General features: G+C 41.7%; 1 protein-coding gene across 3 annotated transcripts; it reads left to right on the top strand.

Annotated features, from left to right (window-relative positions):
* Positions 1 to 1,885: 1,885 nt before the first annotated feature.
* Positions 1,886 to 20,105, top strand: socs5a (suppressor of cytokine signaling 5a). Of its 3 annotated transcripts, XM_017703176.2 has the most exons (4): positions 1,886 to 2,619; positions 10,132 to 10,193; positions 12,051 to 13,608; positions 19,977 to 20,105. In XM_017703176.2, exons 2-4 carry the CDS (start codon positions 10,144 to 10,146, stop codon positions 20,064 to 20,066), a joined length of 1,698 nt encoding a protein of 565 aa, XP_017558665.2. In that variant the 5' UTR covers positions 1,886 to 2,619; positions 10,132 to 10,143; the 3' UTR covers positions 20,067 to 20,105. The 3 variants fall into 3 exon arrangements, with proteins under 3 accessions (XP_017558665.2, XP_017558675.2, XP_037400212.1); XM_017703186.2 differs by lacking the exon at positions 10,132 to 10,193 and having other exon boundaries at positions 1,887 to 2,619; positions 19,977 to 20,104; XM_037544315.1 differs by lacking the exon at positions 19,977 to 20,105 and having other exon boundaries at positions 1,889 to 2,619; positions 12,051 to 14,278.
* Positions 20,106 to 20,399: the final 294 nt, after the last annotated feature.

Below are 20,399 nucleotides of genomic sequence, written 5' to 3'. Positions count from 1 at the left end.
TTTTTCTTTTATTGAATAGACTGATCCTGAAACAGTAATGGCACATCTGACTGGCTTTGACTAGGCCAGGTAAATGAAATGGTCTGCTTTTTTACTTTTTTTTTTTTTTTTACATTTTATACCTCAACCAACAACATTTTTTTACATAACTGTATATGACGCCTCTTTGACCACATGCTGTTAATCAGGCAGTGCTATTTATACAAACACAGACCACTGCTGTATGTTGCACACCAGAAAAGAAGGAGGATTAGCCTGTGCAATAATTTGCAGAAGTCCATCTAAGGAAGTAGACCATTGTATAACCTTGCTCATGAGTATTACTGACTGAAATTCAGAGCACTAACCCTTTCTAGTCAAGACTAAGTGAATATCAAAGTCAAACACACGCTATTGATTCTATGTTAACATAAAGAAAGAGGAGGGTTGAATTTCAGACACTTTCTCAGTTCTGTTTTAATTAAACTTGTCTGTAGTTTGAGGGTCTGTGAGTGGGCCGGCAGCTGATACTCAGGCTTAAAGAGGGAATTAAGTGGAGAACAGTCTGCCTTTGTCATACAGTGCACATCCATGTCGCATGACCAGGTGGACGGGAGGGAACATGGCACAAAGGGGTGCCTGGTCACATGACTGGGGTATCCACCCTCCATTCAAGCATGTGTGCATGAATGCACAGAATACACTAGAGGTGGGCAATATAGCAAAAATACAGTATCACAATACTTAAAGCCATTTTCACAATAAACAATATTCATCATATTTCATTTTTCGTGATGTTTGATAAGTGCAAATGAAAAAATGTAATCAGCGTTTCATACACTGCACTAAATTCAGTTAAACAGGACTAATTATGCTCTCTTTGTAATGAAACATGCAGATAGTCAGTTTTCTTTAAGTACTGACCATGTCCACAATAATCTCAGAAAAAAACATATTGTGAAACAACTTCATGGATTAAGAATAGAATAGAATAGAATGAAAGAAAGAAAGAAAGAAAGAAAGAAAGAAAGAAAGAAAGAAAGAAAGAAAGAAAGAAGAAAGAAAGAAAGAAAGAAAGAAAGAAAGAAAGAAAGAAAGAAAGAAAGAAAGAAAGAAAGAAAGAAAGAAAGAAAGAAAGAAAGAAAGAAAGAAAGAAAGAAAGAAAGAAAGAAAGAAAGAAAGAAAGAAAGAAAGAAAGAAAGAAAGAAAGAAAGAAAGAAAGAAAGAAAGAAAGAAAGAAAGAAAGAAAGAAAGAAAGAAAGAAAGGAAAGAAAGAAAGAAAGAAAGAAAGAAAGAAAGAAAGAAAGAAAGAAAGAAAGAAAGAAAGAAAGAAAGAAAGAAAGAAAGAAAGAAAGAAAGAAAGACCCACCTGCAGCACCACATTGACACCTTCAGGTCATCTCGCGTTATTACAATACGATCACTAGTCTATGAAAAGGCCGGGGGGGGGGCACTGTCTCAAAGTCATTGAAACTATTAAAGGTTCCTGTTGGTTTCTGGTGGTGTCCAATAGTCACTAAAGGAAACTTGTGTTTTCCTGATGGGTTTATATCACAGTGTAAATGACTCTAATGGTTTAACAGGTGTTCAGTGACTGATTCCAGATGCATTTGATGGTTTTCTAACGGGATCGACAAAGAGTGGTCTCTAGTGGTAACCATTAAGCCATTTCCCGTTTGAAAGCAAGCCGTTCGGGTATTAATACTGGTGGTTTTAATGGTCTATTTTCAGCAGGTCTTTCACTAGAAAAATAACGATTAGATTTCACCACAGAATATTGTCATGTATTATGTACATTGGTTTAATGGTTCTGTTTAACCAGGCTACCCGGAGCGTTTTCCCTCGTCATGGAGTGAAGTTAGACTAGGCTGTTTAAGAAAAAACCGGCAAAAATCCCGCTGCACACTAAACTCTCTACAGCACCAGAGCAGAAGGTATGGACTTCGAGGGGAACTGGCGCATCCGTGAAGGGCCACGGTCACCAGTCCGCCTGTTCTCCGACAAATCCGTATTCCGGGAATCTCCGCCCTTCGTCTGCATGATTAGCCACTAGTGCCCTTCATGTGCTGGGCTCGTCTATTACGAACTATACGACCCAATCCTAGCGCAGGAGGCGGGGTCTTGTCCGAATACGGGTGGGATTTGGGAATACAGGTGTAGAAAAAATAAATAACGTGGTCACGGCTTCCACCGAGGCCTTTCCCCATCCGTATCCGCTATCGGAAGCCTAAATCCAGTGACTGCGTATGATTGGAGTCCCCTGATGTCACTCAGGAGCCGCCTGCCATCCCTCCTCCCTTTCTCTCTCCCCTTCTCCTGCTTCCCTTCTTTGCTGCACTCGGCGACCATATCGGCCGTCAGGGGAAAGAGAACGACTCCGGGAAGAAGGGAATGTTGTAGTTTTTTCCCCTCATTATATAAGAACAGACTCGCAAAATGTCGATGACACGGTCGAGGCGCCTGCTTACAGCTCGCCTCTCCATAAACCCTCACTGCTGAGACGAGACGTGTCTGTCCGTGCTTTTAGCTGCCGACTTCGCTCGACACGGCAAAATGGATCCCACTTTTCTTGATCGCGTTTTGGTCGCAAACAAAAGAAAACCCTCGAGAAAATAGTACAAGAGCGCCGCGGAAGAATCGGTAAGTTCGTCTTGCCGTGCAGTGTCGCTGTGAACCGACTCGGCTGCGTTTTCCTGCATGTTGTTTCGAGGCCTTTTGTGCTGAGTTTGGAGTGGGCCCTTACCCAGCTTACCCAGGTGGGCAGCCGGCTCAGCTAAAGCAGCTATGGCCAACACGCAGCTTGGCAGCTGCGGCTTAACATTGGGAGGAATGGGTTAAATGAGCAGTACTGGCGCGCTACCGATATGAAAAAGATCCAGAACGGGCACTTTCTTTGAATCAGCGAAAGCGTGCAGAATTGGACACGAGTCGTAACGAAGTCTAGGATAAAACAGATCCGCTATTTCCAAGGCAGCAGCCCGGACTCTGGATGGGCTGTCACTTCCCAGGGTTTCCCTTCTCGTGTTAAAGGCCCAGCAGGCAGCCTCGAACAATTCAAGTTTCTGCTGTTATAAACGAGTCGAGGAGCTGAGATTATTTAGCACTGATTGTAGACTTGAGAAATAAACGCTGGTTGTAGCGCATGTGCAGAAGGTGGTCAGATTTAGGCTATTGGTTCCCGTCTACTGACACTCGTTTGCCTCAAACGCTACCGAATAAACGGCTTGTAAAAAAATAAAAATTCAACTACATTAATTATAATTCAAGAGCCCTTATCCTGGATTTTACTTGTGTTTTTATCCTCCCTTATAACGTCCACTTATAACGTGTATGTGGGTTTATGTACCAGAATCACTCATCATTTTACATTTTCCAATCTCTCTATCTCACTACTAATAAAAAGGTAATAGTAATATTTTTTGCTGCTGTACCTGTAATACTGGTACAGGTTAATGATCTCTGATTGGCTGCCCTGCATTGTGCCTTGTTCAGTAATTGTCTAGTCCGGGCTGGAACACTTCGCCTCATAACTTGAGCTGAATGGGTGGGACTGAACTGCTGTAGGCAGGTATATGTAAGTGAGTTGGTTTTTGTGACATCACAAAATGGCATGGTTTGAATCAGTTTTGCATGCTACATACTAGAGATTATTTTACAAAAGTGAAGAATATTCAGTTTTCCACAATATGAGCCCTTTAACTCTCTGTTCATGACACTGCAAGCCTTGTCCTGCAGTCACAGCTGCCCTATGAAGCTTAAAACATGCACATATAAATACAGTCTAGTATGGCTTGTATGCCATGATGAGTTGTTGATAAATGATGACTGTACTGAAGGAGGGATAATCTGCACAGAAATGGGAAGTTTTTAGTGTCCTTGTCTGCTTTTGATGAGCCTTGATGAAGCACATAAGCACATGAACCACAAAAAATCTGGTGTTTTGCACCTTCTCTCATGGGAGGGAATTATGTGGCAGCATATATAGCAGATGTTTGTAAATATAGTGTCTAGTCCTCTTCATCAGTTCTGAACGCTTTTTCTCATCAGATCATGACCCATGAAAGCCCTCTGCCACACAGAAATCTGGGCCTGTTTTCCCAGAAACCATTTTCAAGGAATATCACATATGAAATTCAGTTCAGTGGCATGCGCCCCTGGAGCGTTCATGGAATTTCTTCCAAATAAATTTTGAGTTTCACAATGCATACAGTGATCCACTTAAGAGTATGGATGGCATGGCAGACATTCCACATGGCAGCAATTCACTGTCTTGTCTTCACAGTGCCTCACACTCTGGTCTATGGTTGTGGACCAATATCTTTATCTCTGATCTTGGCTTCCTTTTGGCCGGGGATCATTTAAATTTCGCATTTGAGTTTCAGAGCAGTGCCAGATTCCAAATGTTCGTCGAGGAGTACATTTGGAAGTATTTTTGTTGCCACTTTGCTTGAACTGCTGCAGTACGCTTGGCATTTTAGATTTGCATTTCTTCTCAGCCTCCTTAATTATGTTTATTAAATATTGCACAGTTGTTTAGCATAGTCATTACTGCACTTACATTCAGGCAATTAAAAGTCAAAAGGAATATAGAGGTGCATCATTATCCTTTTCTGCTTGTAGGCACATTTCCCTCTGTTGCAATTAAGGCCTACGCAGGTGTTTTAGCAGGTTTAAGGCTTGCAACAGCGATGATGACCTCAGTGGAAGTGTAGGTGTGTCTATAGCCTCCTTACTGCTTATTTCCTGCGAGACATTATTTCACTCGGGACAAGTGTCCTCCCAGAGGCTGACTGAAGACATTCAGGCACAGTGAAGTCTGCTCACAAGTCCTTTCTTCAGTGGTCTACATCAGAGGTCATCAACCCTGCTTCTAGAGACACAGCCCTGATTGAATGCATCTGATCCAGATCATCAGTCCACTTAATTAATTGGGTAGGGCTGGTGCTAAATTCTGCAAGAAGGTACCACGAGCAGGGTTGGTGACCACTGGTCAATGTTATGAGTTTATTACTAGAAAGGAAGTCAGATTATTTGCTGTACCTATGGTTTAAAATTAGTTCCTAAAGTTTCGTTAGCAGTTTTATCATTTTAACTTATGTTACAGCTAGGAATTAGTCATCGTTTGTGTTTTGTTGCACATCTTTTCTGACCACAGTTAACAGTTAATTATAATATAATATTCTGTTTATAATATTCTTATAAACAGAAAAAGATGCTGTGATAGCTGCATTTATTTATTATTAAATGTATGTGTTGAATAGTTGATCAGGTCATCACCTTCAAAAATAAAGGTTCCCGAACGGTTCTTGGCTTGATAAAACTTTAATCTATATAGAAACTTTTACCTGATGTGAATGTTCTTTAAACTTTAGAAAGGTTCTTCATACTCACATCTCATCCACAAACATGACTCTTTACAGAACCATCCATTGAAGGTTCTTTAGGGGAACAAAATTGATACTTCCTGTGCATCACTTCAAGGAACCCATTTGGCACTTATTTTTAAGAGTAATGCTTTCCCCCAAAGGAATTCATTGTATTTTGGACATGAATACTAAGAAGAATCTCCAAGGTTTTGGCTATGTGTTTATCATGTCTAGCGAGAAGGGTCATAACCCAGAGATGGACCTGGCACCTAAAGTGAGGTCCAGCAGCTGTGCACGAACTTGCTTGTTCTTATCTGTCTGGCAGGAGGTACCACCCTCTATATCTGTCTTCCATTCAGGACATGGATGTTATCGTCAGCTGTTCATAAGACTCCACTTGGTGTATCTACAAGTCTGTTGCACAACAGTAGGTTTCATATAGACAGCTTGTTTGAGACTTCAGCTTATTGTGTTTGTGAGAAGACTGTACTTGATGCACAGCTAATTTACTTTATTCATTCTAATGAATTCAGTTCATTAGAAAAGTTAACAGTTCTAAGAAAATTCTCTTTTCAGCTGCGTGGTGTTTGTGATTTTTTTTTTTTTTTTGCAGCTTAACTGCTCATGGCATTTCATGTTGGTCTGAAGATGGTAAAACTGAAACACTCACGTTATAGTTGTTCACACAGTGTTTGTAATACAGTACCTGACTTGACTGAGAGCTAAGTTAACTAAATGTATAAAGTCCCTCCCCCCAAACTGATGGTTTTAAAATGTCATGCAGACTTTTTAAATGTCTAGAACTTGCTTTGTATTTTCATAGATATTGAAGCTTAGGCAGCTGCAGTGATGAATGAATGAATACATGTATGGTACTGTGTAAAAGTCAGAGAGCAGCCTTTATTTATTTCATTTTCAGTTAAAATGTAGGCTTTTTTGTGAGACAGTTCTGATATAACTGGGAAGAAAAAATAGACAACAAAGAAGAAAATTTGCACATTTAAACAAAGATGCTACTTGTGTTCTAAGACCAATGAACTGACCACCCCAGAATCTTGACCTCAACATTATTAAATGTGTTTGTGACAACTTTCAGAGTGAGAGGCTGAAAATGCAACCCACTTGTAGGACTGAACTTTCGAGGTGTGGAAATATTACCACAGATTTCTTTTTAAAAAACTGAAAGCAAGTCTCCCAAAAAGGTTGGAAGCTGTAACAAATGCTAAGAATGGACTCACTAAATACTGAAAAAGATTGTAATCTATTTATATATTTTTTTCCCTTAATGACGAAAATGGAAAACTTAACAGTCACTTTGACTGGAAAATAAATGAATGAATAAATGAGTGAATCGATTCTCTTGCACAATAGTATTTTGTTTTAAAAATGGGAATTTAGGCAGTAGTGTGTTTATGAATTATTTTCCTGACTATATGAAAACTGTCTGCTGAATATTAAAGCAAACCATGTGGCTGGATGATTATTGGCTCAGAATGGGCCGTGGTGTATGCTGATGTGCTTCCTCCACTGTGACTTGGATGTCTGGTGTAGAGTTTGGCTGCAGTATGGGGTGGGGGTGTTGGAGAGGGGGTGTTGGGGCGGGATCTGGACTACCAGGAAGTGGCAGCTCTGCACAAGGCTCGTTAACGTTCTTGGGAGCAGAAACCCAAGCTGAGCAGAGAATAGCCTAGTATTTAACAGCCTAGTGTTTTGTGATCTGGTGCCAGGAGCCAGAATTCATCCAGAGGCTGTCTAAGTGCAGTCAAAAGATGATGGACAAGGGAGGACTGCTATCAACCTGCTAGCTATTCTGCTGCTTTTAAAACACAGAACTTTCAGTATACTGACGTTAGATAAATTTTGTACTCTCTTGAAATGCACAGAATTTGTCCACATTCAGTTTTAAAAGTTGTATTGTCTTGTGTATTAATCCACAGTAACAAGGAATCTGGCCACTACACTAAAATGTGTTACATACCCCATGCATAATTGGAAAGGCTTGTAGAGACTCACAGACAATACGGGTGCGAATGCAAATGCATTAAGAGAAACACATGTAGATAAAATAGGAAGGAGTGTACACATTTCACAATTACTTTATGGCAAAAAAGGAGAAGTAAGATACAACTAAGTAAGATACAAGCCTTATACAGGTTTACTTTAAGGGCTTCACATAGGACAGAATGTTCTTACAGGCAGTACACAAATTAAATTACCTAATCAATTAGGAACACATCTGTATCACATCTTTAACTGCATTAACAATTCCTCAGATCAGCTTATGCAAATATAGGCTGTTAGCTCATAATCCAGTTTTGATCACTCAGTCCAAACTTGTGAATGTAATGTGGATTTACCTTAAATTACTTCTGTTGTTATGTTTACTTACTGTCAATACCTGAATACTAACCTGTCACGTGGCTTTGTAGATTTCTGTATTTTGTGTTTTCTCTAGCCTCCATGAGCTTTGTTTCTAGTTATTACTATCTGTCATATGCATTGAGCCTAATACACCACAAATTAATACAATGCTCTCTTTCCATGGTTGAAAGCTTGTCCTGAGCCTTTCATCTCTGTCCCACTTAAGCTGTGACATTTATGTTTCTGCTTTCTGTCCCTCAGGGACAGCATAGCCAGCCCTGTCCTTCTGATCTTCATTGTCTTTCTAACTCTGGAGAGTATATAGGACAGTGAAGCATAGCCTACATTTATTACGATGAACGTCATTTTATTTGGGGTCAGTCTTTAAGAGAGCGCAATGACAAGCACTTTAACAGTGACCTGTGAGTGAGCTGTTAAATGCATGCATACAGTCTGAAAAGATGTGAAATCCCTCAATATTTGGAGCAGAGGGTCAACCTTCAGATTTTTCACACCATTTTTTTGGCCAAATAGGTTTTGTTTATTTGTTGTAGGGCAGGGCTCTTTAATTCAAATTCAGTAAGGTCCAGTAAGAGAAAATTTCCCCAGAAACATCATAATGTCTAACTTGTCATGATTCAGTGCCATATACTGTTTATTGAAGTAGCCTATTAGTTAGATCAACATCTTTTGCAGTCAAAAACAGAAAGTTAAATCAAATAAAGTACATTTCAGTAATATTTCAACAACATTAGTCAGATTCCTCTTTTTAGAGCACAACATGTGAAATAACGTCCTCTCACCTCGTCCCTCCCCTGTGTGTGCATCACTCACTCATCTTAATGCACAGATCTGATTGGATGAGCATGCGATTGGTCTGTGAGTTTCCTGGACCCCCTAGGCCATACCATAAAGGCTAGAAAAGCTAAGCCAATTAAAATTGGACCACTCAGTCAAAACGAAATCATTCTCCATAGTTTATCGATTGTAGGTCCAGGTCCGCATAGGACAGCGTCTGGGGCCGAACTCAGTCCACCTATCAGTGACCTCTGTTCTAGGGGTTTGGTCTTGTCTCCCAGCCAAGCAAGAGAACCATACAATCCATCCAAAGCCTCCTCTGTAACACATTTAGTAGCATTTAGGGATGTTATGATGAACATTTTCAGGTTTTATACAATTTTCAATTCAAAACTTAATTACATTTTGAATATATTGTATTAGAAATGTTATAAACTACATATACTGGTTTTTAAAATGCCCCCCACATTAAAATATTATATCATTAATATCAACAATGTACTCAATAATGTAATTACTTGACATAGGTGTGTCAAAACTGTTGACAAATGTATTGATGCTGCAGTCATGTGACTCAGATGAGGTACAAATTGAACTCCTCCTGAAAAAAACCAACACAGCAAGCTTAAAGCTCAGTTAAAATGTGCATATGTTGAGTCTGACACTAAGCAGTAAGGACACACATGTCTGTTTTGTAAGTAGGTTATTCAAGCTCTAGTGGCCACACAATATATACGCAATATAGAAGTTCAAAGAATATTCTGTGAATAAATTTCATTTCATGCCTGGCCTCTTTCTGAGCTGGAAAACCGTACCAGCAAAAAGCTACTGACGACCTATCCCCTCTGTCTCCCTGTTGTCCGTTTGTTTGTTAATTTGCTGTCCAGTTGTTTTTGTTTGTCTCGCTATCTTTTCGTCTCTTGATTCATTCATCTGTTTATTTTTTGCCTAGTGGGTCATTCATCATGGCCATGCCAGCATTTCCTGGATGTACATCCAGCAGTAAAGTCAATAGGCACCTTTGTTTCTTTAAGACACTGCCATGTAAAAGCTGGATAGCATTTGTAGAGAGTCTTGAACTCAATGTCATAGTCTATTACATAACCTGCATATCTTCACTGTCTGAAGAAAAACAAGTGTCTTTAAAATGGTAACTTTACAGAAGAGAACAGAAAACATTTTAACTAATGTAAAAACATTTTATTCAAAGCAATTTTGGGGCAGTTCTACTGGTCCAATCATGATTTATTTTTTTTAATGCAATATAAAGGACAGCTACTGTAAATTTATTGTGTTTAGCTCTTCCTCTGTAGTGTAGCGGGTGTACAGTTTTGGACTAAAGGATGTCAATCAAGTGTATTATGACCATGCCGAAACTCTGGTAACTTTGATCCATGTTTTAGGAAATGTTTGTTACGTTTCTATGTTTTTTTTCATTCACACTTTCAGGAATCTTCAATATAACATGTAATTTTAGTGTCGTACAAGTGTTTCAAAAATATTTTACACTGTGACTGCTTTCATTTTTAATTCAAATTTAAAGTGAGACCCTCTGGCCTGTTGTCGAGGAAACTGTGAGACCAAGGGATATATTGATGACGTTTTGTTCTTTTCTTTTTAATCTTAGAATATTGACTACATGAACCACGTGTGTCAACTCTATGGACGAAAACATACTGCACTCTTGAGGTACAAGTTGAAATCCTTCTGATAGAAGGCTCATGCAGAAAGCTAGATGATGTTTTTTGTTGGTGCTTTAATAGGACTAATTGTGTTTTTGTAGAAGGACAAGTGTTGCTTTATTCATTCAGCATGTTCAGATGTCCAGATTTCAATTGGGAACTCAAGACATTATATAGTCAAAGACCAGTTTTTGTTCAAATTTAACTGTACACATATTACATTAGAGGTCTACACATAGCTAACCCCACTGACAGATCTCATACAGATATCATGTGCACATGCATTCAGCCCCCAACATTGTTCAGCTGTGAAGGTTGAGTGTGAATTGATGTAAGGTTATTGTGTTAGGAGAAAAGACAAGCTCATAGGCCCCCAAGCAGGTTGTCATCATAACTACACAGCAATATCTGAGCTTTGATTTATAGCCGTGCTTTGTATTCTCATTGTAAGTGGGGAGCAGGGGAGACAAGGAAAGCTAAGTATAGCTGATGCAAGTGTTCCACCGCTGATTTGTTCTAAGTAACCACACAAAGAAGTGATACCCTGAATTGCTCTGCTCATACAGCATATTCGTGATTGAGCAGTGAGGACGTTTACTCGGTTGGCTAACCATTAGAACAGACATTTCCAGTTGAAACAACAGCAGCCCATCTATGCTTTTCTTCTTTTCCAAGCCCCAGCATATATGAGCCAGTTAATCACTGTTATAGCCTTGGCTACCTTCTCAGTCAGAGACATTATCTGTTTCTGCACAATTTGTGTTGGTCATCTAGTCTCTTATAAGCGATAGGACACTGCGCACAGGTGGACTATTTTCAGTCCAGCAGTGACACTGAGGTGTTTAAAAACCCAAGCAATACTTCTGTGTCTGATCTGCTTGTACCAGTGCAACACACACTAACACACCACCGTGTCGCTGTCACTGCATTGCTTGGAATGATCTACCGCCCAAATAATACCTGTTCTCTGGTGGTCCTGTGGGTGTCCTGACAATTGAAGAACAGGGCAAAAGGGGGCTACTGAGATGTATGGCCGCTTCTGTAGATGTTGTGCGAGACATGCTATAATTGGATTGTTTTATATTATTAGAAATTGTGAAAAGACCTGAATTTGAATTTGGGTGGTTGCTTAATGTCTGAACCAGAGAAAAGTTCAACCTTTGGAAAGAGAGAGGTCAGCCAGAGTACAGATGCTCAATAAAGAAGCCACTTAGGAGTGGCACTAGGAGTACTAAGGCTCAGGCTTCACCTTATGGGAGATCACTCAATGGCAGGGCAACTTTATTTTTTGCTGACTCATATAATGACTAGTTTAGCGTGAAGAGCCAAAGAAGGTTGGTGGTGCATTCAGAATGCAGAAGGGATTACCTGACACACATAAATTATTACCACTTGGAGTCTTGAACAGTGAGACCTGTCCAGAAAGCTCTTTAATCCAGCAGAGATACTTGTGAGAAGTTGTTCATGCTATAGCTCGGTCATGCATTTGCTAGCATTACTCTTTTGGAGTCATATTCAATTAAATTTAGATGTAGAATTGCTGAATATTAGCTACTGTGCGTTGAGTGGTCTGACAGAGACAGGCCCAGACTGGCATTGTAACTCAGCCCATGGCAGCAGGTCTGAGAGCTGGGAGCGTATCCATGAGTTAATTTTTAGCGCTGGCCTTGAGTTCCTGCGTGTCTGCCTGGCAACACTTTAATCACTCAGTCACTTAACAGTGTTGCTCTTCTACAATCCCTAACACTCACTCATCAAAAGCTCAGCAGTTTATATACATTTTCGCACTAGGCTTGACTTGCAGACACAGTCATTTGTGCTTTTATAGTATGCTTAGACAATAATGTGCTCTCTCCTCTTTCAGGTACAGGTGCCCCCACCACATGGAGAAGGTAGGCAAGGTGTGGAGCAACCTGAAGAAGGGATGTCAGTCTCTGCTCCACCCAGATGGAGGTTCCCGTGGGGAAGTGACACCGCAAACACAGCTAGATACATTTTCTCGGAATGTGGACCAGGTCCAGCGAGAGAGCATACCAGAACCACCCAGCCCTTCTCGCAACAGATCAGCACTCCCTTTGGTATCCCAAAGGGTTAATGGCAGCATGGCACGCCGGGGTCATAACTGCGTGGCGGATGTGCCCCAGATATTAGAGATCACAGTTGAGCAGGACATTGAGGATGGGTGTGCCCCTCTTGGCTCCCGCAGAGACTCTTATTCACGTCACGCTCCCTGGAGTGGCAAGAAGAGGCACTCATGCTCCACCAAGGCACAGAGCTCCCTGGAGACCACTGAAAGGCAGAGTGGCCGGTCCCGTCGTAGGCATGGAGCAAGTAGCAGCAGCAGGGAGGAACTAGAGCCAGGAGCACCACGCTCCTTGCGGCAGCAATTCCATGATACGATGGGCCTGTGCCTCCCTCTGCGCTCTTCGTCGCGCAGCACCCACTCACGGCCACCAAAGCGCAAGATTCAGATCACTGAGCTGATGCTGGAGACATGCCCCTTCCCGCCTGGCTCAGACCTTGCCCGCAAATGGCATCTCATCAAACAGCATACAGCTCCTGTTACAGCCACAACAGTCGACTGCTTCGCGGAATGTCCTGATGCTGCGCGTGCTTCTCCAGAGGATGAGGAGGAGCGGCTGCGTGAGCGACGAAGGCTCAGTATAGAAGAGGGCGTGGACCCACCACCTGATGCCCAGATACACACGGTGGAGGCTGTCGCAGCACCCTTGGCCTCCATCTACAAGCTGGGACCCAAACTGGCCCCCGGGATGGGGGAGGCTGTGAGCGAGAGCCGGGGAGCTGCAGCAGCTGACTGCGACTCTGAAGACGATGATGCCACCACTCTTTGCCTGCAGGCCCGCCGGCCCAAGCAGCGCCACATCTCGGTGGAGGGCCACCTAGGCAGCAAGCACCCAGGACCATGGAAGGTGCACACACAGATTGATTATATACACTGCCTGGTGCCGGACCTGCTGCAAATCACGGTGCTGCCATGTTACTGGGGAGTGATGGACCGCTATGAGGCCGAGGCGCTGCTGGACGGCCGGCCTGAGGGCACCTTCCTGCTACGTGATTCGGCCCAGGAAGACTACCTATTCTCTGTTAGCTTCCGTCGCTATGGTCGCTCGCTGCATGCACGGATCGAGCAGTGGAACCACAACTTCAGCTTTGATGCCCATGACCCCTGCGTGTTCCATGCAGCCACGGTCACGGCGCTGCTCGAGCACTACAAGGACCCCAGTGCCTGCATGTTCTTCGAGCCCCTTCTCACTTCACCTCTCCATCGGACCTTTCCGTTCGGCCTGCAGAGTCTGGCTCGGGCTGTTATCTGCCGTGGGACCACCTACGACGGCATTGCAGCACTGCCTCTACCGCCAACAATGCAAGACTACCTCAGGGAGTATCACTATAAGCAGAGGGTACGTGTGCGCTGGCTGGAGCGAGAACCGCTCAAGGTCAAGTGAGAGGGAGCTAACCTAGAACTCTACTCCTGCTAGACTAAGAATGGGGTTTTGGTGTGGGGAGGGGCTTACACTGTGTACCAAGCAGCAGGGGTCAGGGGAGTCTCTCAGAAGACTAGTCTATTCAGCACTTTCTAGAGTTGCAGGATTTAAGATCTTTTGTGGGGCAAGAGATGGGGTATTGGGGGAGGGAGCAAAGGGGGCTGAACCTAAACACAATATATAAGCTTCTGTCTTTTTCTGTTCTGTTTATTTCTTATTACTCAGCACCAACAAATACATAGTTATAAAGCTAGATTGGCTCTCCCAGTAGACACATCACTCTACAGCTTCTGGACTTCTAGACTGAAGCAGTGGGGGGCCTTAGTTTCACTTTCCCACCCCCTTCACCCCCCAGCTTCTTTTGATATTCTCAGAGAAGATGTTTGGGGGTTGCTCTTGTAAAAGATATGGTCATGCACCGACATGCTCACTGCTTGACTACATGGTTTTAGTCTTTTCACTGTGTTGATTTTCTTTCACATGCTAATATGCATTTGTACAGCCATTCACTTCCCTACTTACTTTGAAATGCATTGCAAATGCATTGTTAGCTTTTAAGGTCATATCATGGACAGTTTGGGCAAGTTCGGGGTGGGTTTTGGGGGAGGGGGGTTGAGCTCTGATCAAGTTGTTACGTTTACCCATAATCCTTTGCCTTCGTGGTGCTCTGTTAGTGGTTCCCAAGGTAACATTCTGTTGGGAGAAGTGGAGCAGGCATTGAAGAGCGGGGAAGAGAAAGGGGATTTTAACCTATTCACAGAGAACAAGAGAGGGAGAGGTCTGTGAAAGGTGGATTGATTTAGAACTATGTGTCCAGACAGCTGTCGGAAAGGCCCCCGTTGTCGGCAGAAGAGCTCTGTGACATTCTGCTTCTTTTCACTTCCAGGAAGTGATGATGGACGATGATGCATAATGTGGCTACAGTTTTGTGTCATGTGATGTGAGTGCGTCTGGTTTTCAAGAAACACACTCTATGCGTGAACGTTCTGTTGCTATCTATGTTTTGTAATCATTAATTCCTACCACTAATTGCACAGGCGGTGGTGATCTTTTTTTTTTTTTTTTTTTTTTTTTTTTTGTATTGTGAATGGACTGTCAGTGCTTGGGAGAAGGGCACTGATGAAGGGCACTTTAACTCAACTGTGCATATGTTAGTGGGAGCAGCAGAGGCAATATATAATCCTACAACACTGGGACCATTGTTGTTAGCCATACATTCATGCATATACAGACATATACATACCCAGACTCTCTAAGCTCACCTTGTCTGATCCACATTGCACTAAGCAGGACTGCCAACTGTGTCACGTGGTGACCCTGTCAGTGCCATTGCACATACTGGCTGCATCGGGCATGTTTAATAAGGTGATTCTTGGGTTAAATGTGATTTGTTGAAACGTAAGTAATGTACAAGTTGCATTACAGATTTAGACTCCTACTAAATTGCATCGTCACAGACTCAAAAGGAGAGCTCGGCTCCTACAACAAGTGCAAACTGGTCAGACCCATTTTAACAGTGTAACGTATAGGAGTAAAAGAATGGACATAGCATTTCATAGCAGCTCACTCTGAGTGATTGCACAGTGTCTGCAGTTTATTTTTATCTTATTTATGACCCGCACATTGTAACTCTTTTGTAGTCACATCTGATGTTAAAAGTTAAAAATGCCCTAACCTCATCATCTAGGCAGTGTGCATTTATAGCTCTATACTAGTCATTACATTTTGCATAATGCATGCATCTTCAATATGATCAGCAGCCTAATTGTTGTAAAAAAAGAAAACAGTTCTACCATATATCACAACTTGTACTTACAGTATGAAACACCAGCAGAGAGAAGGAGTATTTTTGACTTCCTCATGGTGTACGATATCATTTGAGTGTCCCAAAACTCACTTCCTGCACCTCCCGCTCCCCCCAACAACGCCCTCCTGCTTCTCATGCACAGAGCTGCCCCCTGGCAACCTTGATCAAGATGTCTTCCCACATTATCCCATTGAGTTTTCCTTTTGCACAAGGATGTTGAGTCATGGGTGTAGACCTTAGAGATGCGTCATTTTGTAGTCATCGACTTACCTAAATAAGGAACTCCAGATCATAAATGGTTTTGCCTGCGGAAAAAAGTAGCATTTTTTGGGGATGTGCCAAAATAGTAATTCTGGGGTCATTCCCCTATTCAGTATTTTTTTGCTATAACTGGTAATGACAATTAATTAATTAGTTAGTTAATTAATTTATTAGTAATATGTATTAATTGGGACTAGATCCATCTCACATTGCAGAGAAATGTACCACTTATTTCTGTCGGGTTAAAAATGCTGTAAAACGTATAAAACACAGACCATTTAGAACAGTTGCCCAGCAACTCCTAAATGTTCTGCCTGTAAAGACAGCAATTAATACATCATCAAATATCATTTTAAAATCATTCTGTCAAATCTTAACATCTGTCTGATGCCTTTTGTTTAAGCAAATGTTTGCTGAAACTGTTTGGTTATCACCTTGCATTCCTTGTCCCAACACTTTTTCTCCTGTATATGTTTTCCCATGGAATATCACTGGGTCATCAGGTATGAATATTGCTACATACATGCTACAAGCAGAATAGCACTCCTGTGCATAGATTTGATGCTGCGTAAAAACCTGCTATACTTTAATGCTATTATATAACACCAGCTACTCTGATTGAAATATACTACTGCCAAAGCCATTTAATTACCACACTTGACTAAGCTTACTGGTTTGCACAGGGTATTTTGTTTAGGTTGACATTACTGATATCAATGATATCTATTCAGCTCGCAGGAGTGCTAGCTTACATGTAACGTGTTTAGCAGTGTTTGTGTTTTGACTATGAAATCATCCTGTAATTCAGAGAATCCAGTAAGATTCATGGGAAAAATGTACATATGACAACAGTTTTTGAAAATGCCATTCATTTTCCCCATTGGCAAAACCAACTCTCGCCTGGGTGCAGACAGCAAACAACATGCTTAGAGTTCTGTTGGAGAGTGAGATCAGGTGTTGAGGTTTGGAGTATATGGGAAACACAGGGTCCCTGCTAAATTATTTCCTTTGGCCCAGCTTTAGCAGGAATGGTGGCATTGGGGTAAGCCACAAGCTCACCAGAAAACAGTGGTCTTTTGAGAAGGCTTTGGCTGTCCCTCTGACTGCCTGTCTGTAAAGGTGTGTCATGCTTGGCTTGGCTCCCAATGCTGCCTTATTAAACTTGACACTTTTATCAGGGCAGTGGTTGATGGCAGGGTGGGGTAGGGAGGAATGGGTGAGGGGGTGCGGGGTGTTGCTTGGGCTCCCGGATATGCCTTCTCTCTGTCCTTCCCTTGTTTTACTAGTAGAGAGATGTACGGGGTAGACGTATATTGATACAGATTTTAAAATAAGATATTTTTATTAGTAGGTGGCGTAACAAAAGGCAATAACTGTCCTTTGGCTTAGCTACCAACAGGGGTGGGTGAGATGAGGAAAATTCTCCTTTATAGTGTAAGAACATGTGAAGTGAAGATTGTCCAGTTTACATCTAGAAGCAAGATAAAGCAATTGAACTGGTGACAAAGTGTCATAAATGTGTGTGAGAGAAAGTATGTATTAAAGTGACCAAAGGTTCTGGCTTTGACTGTAGCAGATCCAGATCAATCCATTGACCAGAGAAGTGATAGGCTTACTACATCTTCCTCTCTGAGTGAATACAGTTAACATTTACAGGTGAGACATTTCAGATGCACAGAAGCCAAAAAGGTGATTGGCTCTCTGTGATGTGACTTTCAAAAGTGCCTTTCCCTTCTAACAATCTTCAACAACAAACTACCGAATTATCTCTGCAGATATTTCAACTTTAGTGTTCTGGCTCGTGTCGGATGACTTGCAATCAAGTGAAGTAAGATGTCCCGTTATGTAGTTAAAACTTTAAAAAATAGTTATGCAAGAAAGATTTAAAAATCTAACAGTGTGTGTGAATATGTATGTGTGTTTAAAAGGGGGTGGTGATGATGATGATGGTAAAGATTGGTATAAAGAAAAAAGGCTTGTGGCTCAATCCATATTCTTTCAGTTGATTTTGTTGTAGACTAGCCTTTTTTTTTTCAATAATCATCCCACACCTGGTGCAGTTTTAAGCGTTTATATTTGCTGGCCACCTGGTGTTTGACTCAGTGCTTTCCTGCACAGAAAAGAGAAGCTGTGTAGAGAGGTCTGCGTTCTCTCAGGCTGCCGAGTGACTGAATTTGAGAGGCCAGTTGTTTACTTGATTTTGAATTCTATGTAAACGGAAGTATGATTTTTGTGGTCTCCTGGTCACAAGCATGTGAGCAAAACCTGCCAGAATATGCTTCACTTTATTAAAGGATTATCCTTTGATATGACAAGACTGCAGTTACAAACTTAAGGGAATATTTTCTAAGCCATTTCATGAGTAACCTTGCGCACTTACCATAGGAGAGATTGTTTCCTGTTCAATGTTATCTGGCATGTTTCTGTACACATGGCATAGGAAGGTTGAGTTTAACAATGCTTAGGCAGAAAAAATGAATTAAGATTTACAGGCTAACTTTTGTTTGAATTACATATTTACATTAAGGAAAAAAGTGAGTTTTTTTTGTTTGAGATGCAATGGATCATGAACATCACCATGGTTACAACTCTGTCACTTTAATGCTGTATATGCACATTTAGTTGAGGGGAGGGCATTGAAGGTGGGGGTGTGGCCTGGGGGAAGTTGGTGACAGCACTTGACAACGATTGGATGTCATAAAGATGACTTTTTGAGACTGCCCACCGCCCACCCCCATTTTAGTGATTTGACTGCCAAAAAAACCCTTGCAGCACTTGCCCAGCAAGCCACCATGGGCTGTCTTGAACTACGAGTATATCACTCTGTTTCTCACCATCTTTAATTTGTCATTTGTATTATCATATTTTTTTACACTGCCCATGGTTTGTACTGTACAGTGTAATCAGTCACCCCTTTTTCTGTTCTCAATGTCCTTTCTCTGTTCTTACCTGTCTTTCGCTCTTTCTTGCTGTCTATCTTATGTACAGTTAACGGTCCCTACTTCAGGCTATGTTACTAAGTTGCTCTGTTGTATTATTTTGTTTGACTTTGGGTTACAGTATGCTGTTTGGGGGCAGAGGGGCAGCAATGTTCCTCTACTACCAGTAGCTGTCACTCTCGGTGCTCTTGGCTTATGCTTCATTGTCTTAATATTAAACAAAATAAATAAATAAAACAGCTATGTGTAGTCTACTTTCTTTAAATTTTATTTCAGATGGGGTGGGGAGTGTCAGTCTCGCACACGAATAGCTGACATGTTCATCACAAATGCTGTCCTGAGCCTTTTATTTATAGACTTTGTGACCTACAATGGTTAACAGATGTCATGTCACTGTAAACACTGCTACAGTGGCTATCCATGCTTGACCTCATCTGCCCTTTCCCTGTTCTGATGAGAAGAAGCAGAGAGTCTAGACTGAACCCTCCAGCAGCCTGGGCCTGGGGAGTAGACAGTGGCTTGGACCCAGGTTGGCTTGTGTCCCCCCATTTTACTGTGTGCTCCTTTGAAGTCAGGTATAAATAGAAAGTGGGTTATGGGTTTCAAGTGAACTGCTAGAGGCCTCTGAATAATTGAAGTATAGCACTGACAGAAGAGGAAAAAGAGGAAGAGCAGAAGCTGGAGGGAGCTGGACTGCACGAGAAAAAGCGCTGTGAAGTGTCTCGTCTCCCAGAATGACCTGCAAAACTGGAACTAGAACAGTAACAATCAACCATATAGTCATGTCACTGAGTTAAAGGAAAAGTTTAGTGGAAAGAAAAAAAAAAACATTTATGCAACTCTCCCCCTCTCATGGAAACCCATCACATGCTTGTCTACATAGATTGGTTTAGTTCAGAAAAACATGATCTTCTGAAACTGTAAATGAGCTATAAACAACAGGAAAACAATGCTCCTTCTTGTTTGGAAAGAAAACCTGCAGCCACACTGGCCTTTTAAGGATAAGGTTGGACACTCCTCGCCTAGATGTTTTGGTACTTCTGGTTATATATTTTGTTAGAAATCATGCCATGAGATTCACTAAAAAGTCTAATGGCACACATCAAGTAGATTCAGTTTCATGTGTCTGTGATGATTTTGCCAGTTATATATACACACACGCACACACACACACACAATGCTCTCTATCAAAGTACAGTGATGTGTCTGTAACTGCACTGCGACCTTGGTTAGTATTTCTAGTACCCTCTGTCAGAAACCCCTCTGTTCTCTTTCAGCTGACCATGTCCAGGCCTCTGCAGGCAGGAAGTGTGTATCTAGACTGGCAGGAGCTCTGTACGGCTGGCTTAAGTGCGGAGCTGCCCTGAAGACGCTGTTCCATGCTATATATACCCAGGCATCTGGGCCCTGGAAATAACACCAACAGTTTGAAATAGCAATGTCTTAGCCTGGTCTTTCTCTGTCTTTCTCATTCTCTTTCTCTCTCTCTGTCACAGCACAATGTATTGATTATTATCAAATTCAAATGCTGGAAGTGCAAAACACAAGTGCATTTTAGAGTATGTATGCAGTTACAGAGGTGTAAGTCATGGCCATGCATTATATTTATTACCAAAGTAATGTCACCAGCAGAGCTTTATACATTTCAAAAGTCTCCATGAGTTAAATAAGTATTTGAAGAAGGAAAATACTCATATCTT

The sequence above is a fragment of the Pygocentrus nattereri genome, chromosome 13, assembly GCF_015220715.1.
Source record: "Pygocentrus nattereri isolate fPygNat1 chromosome 13, fPygNat1.pri, whole genome shotgun sequence".
NCBI lineage: Eukaryota > Metazoa > Chordata > Actinopteri > Characiformes > Serrasalmidae > Pygocentrus > Pygocentrus nattereri.
This window is presented reverse-complemented; position numbering and strand designations above follow the sequence as displayed.

Coding starts and splice junctions, on each gene's coding strand:
- socs5a (XM_017703176.2), top strand. CDS start 10,144: ATGAACCACGTGTGTCAACTCTATGGACGAAAACATACTGCACTCTTG. Junction 10,194..12,050: donor AAACATACTGCACTCTTGAG/GTACAAGTTGAA, acceptor CTCCTCTTTCAG/GTACAGGTGCCCCCACCACA. Junction 13,609..19,976: donor AGTATCACTATAAGCAGAGG/GTACGTGTGCGC, acceptor GTTCTCTTTCAG/CTGACCATGTCCAGGCCTCT.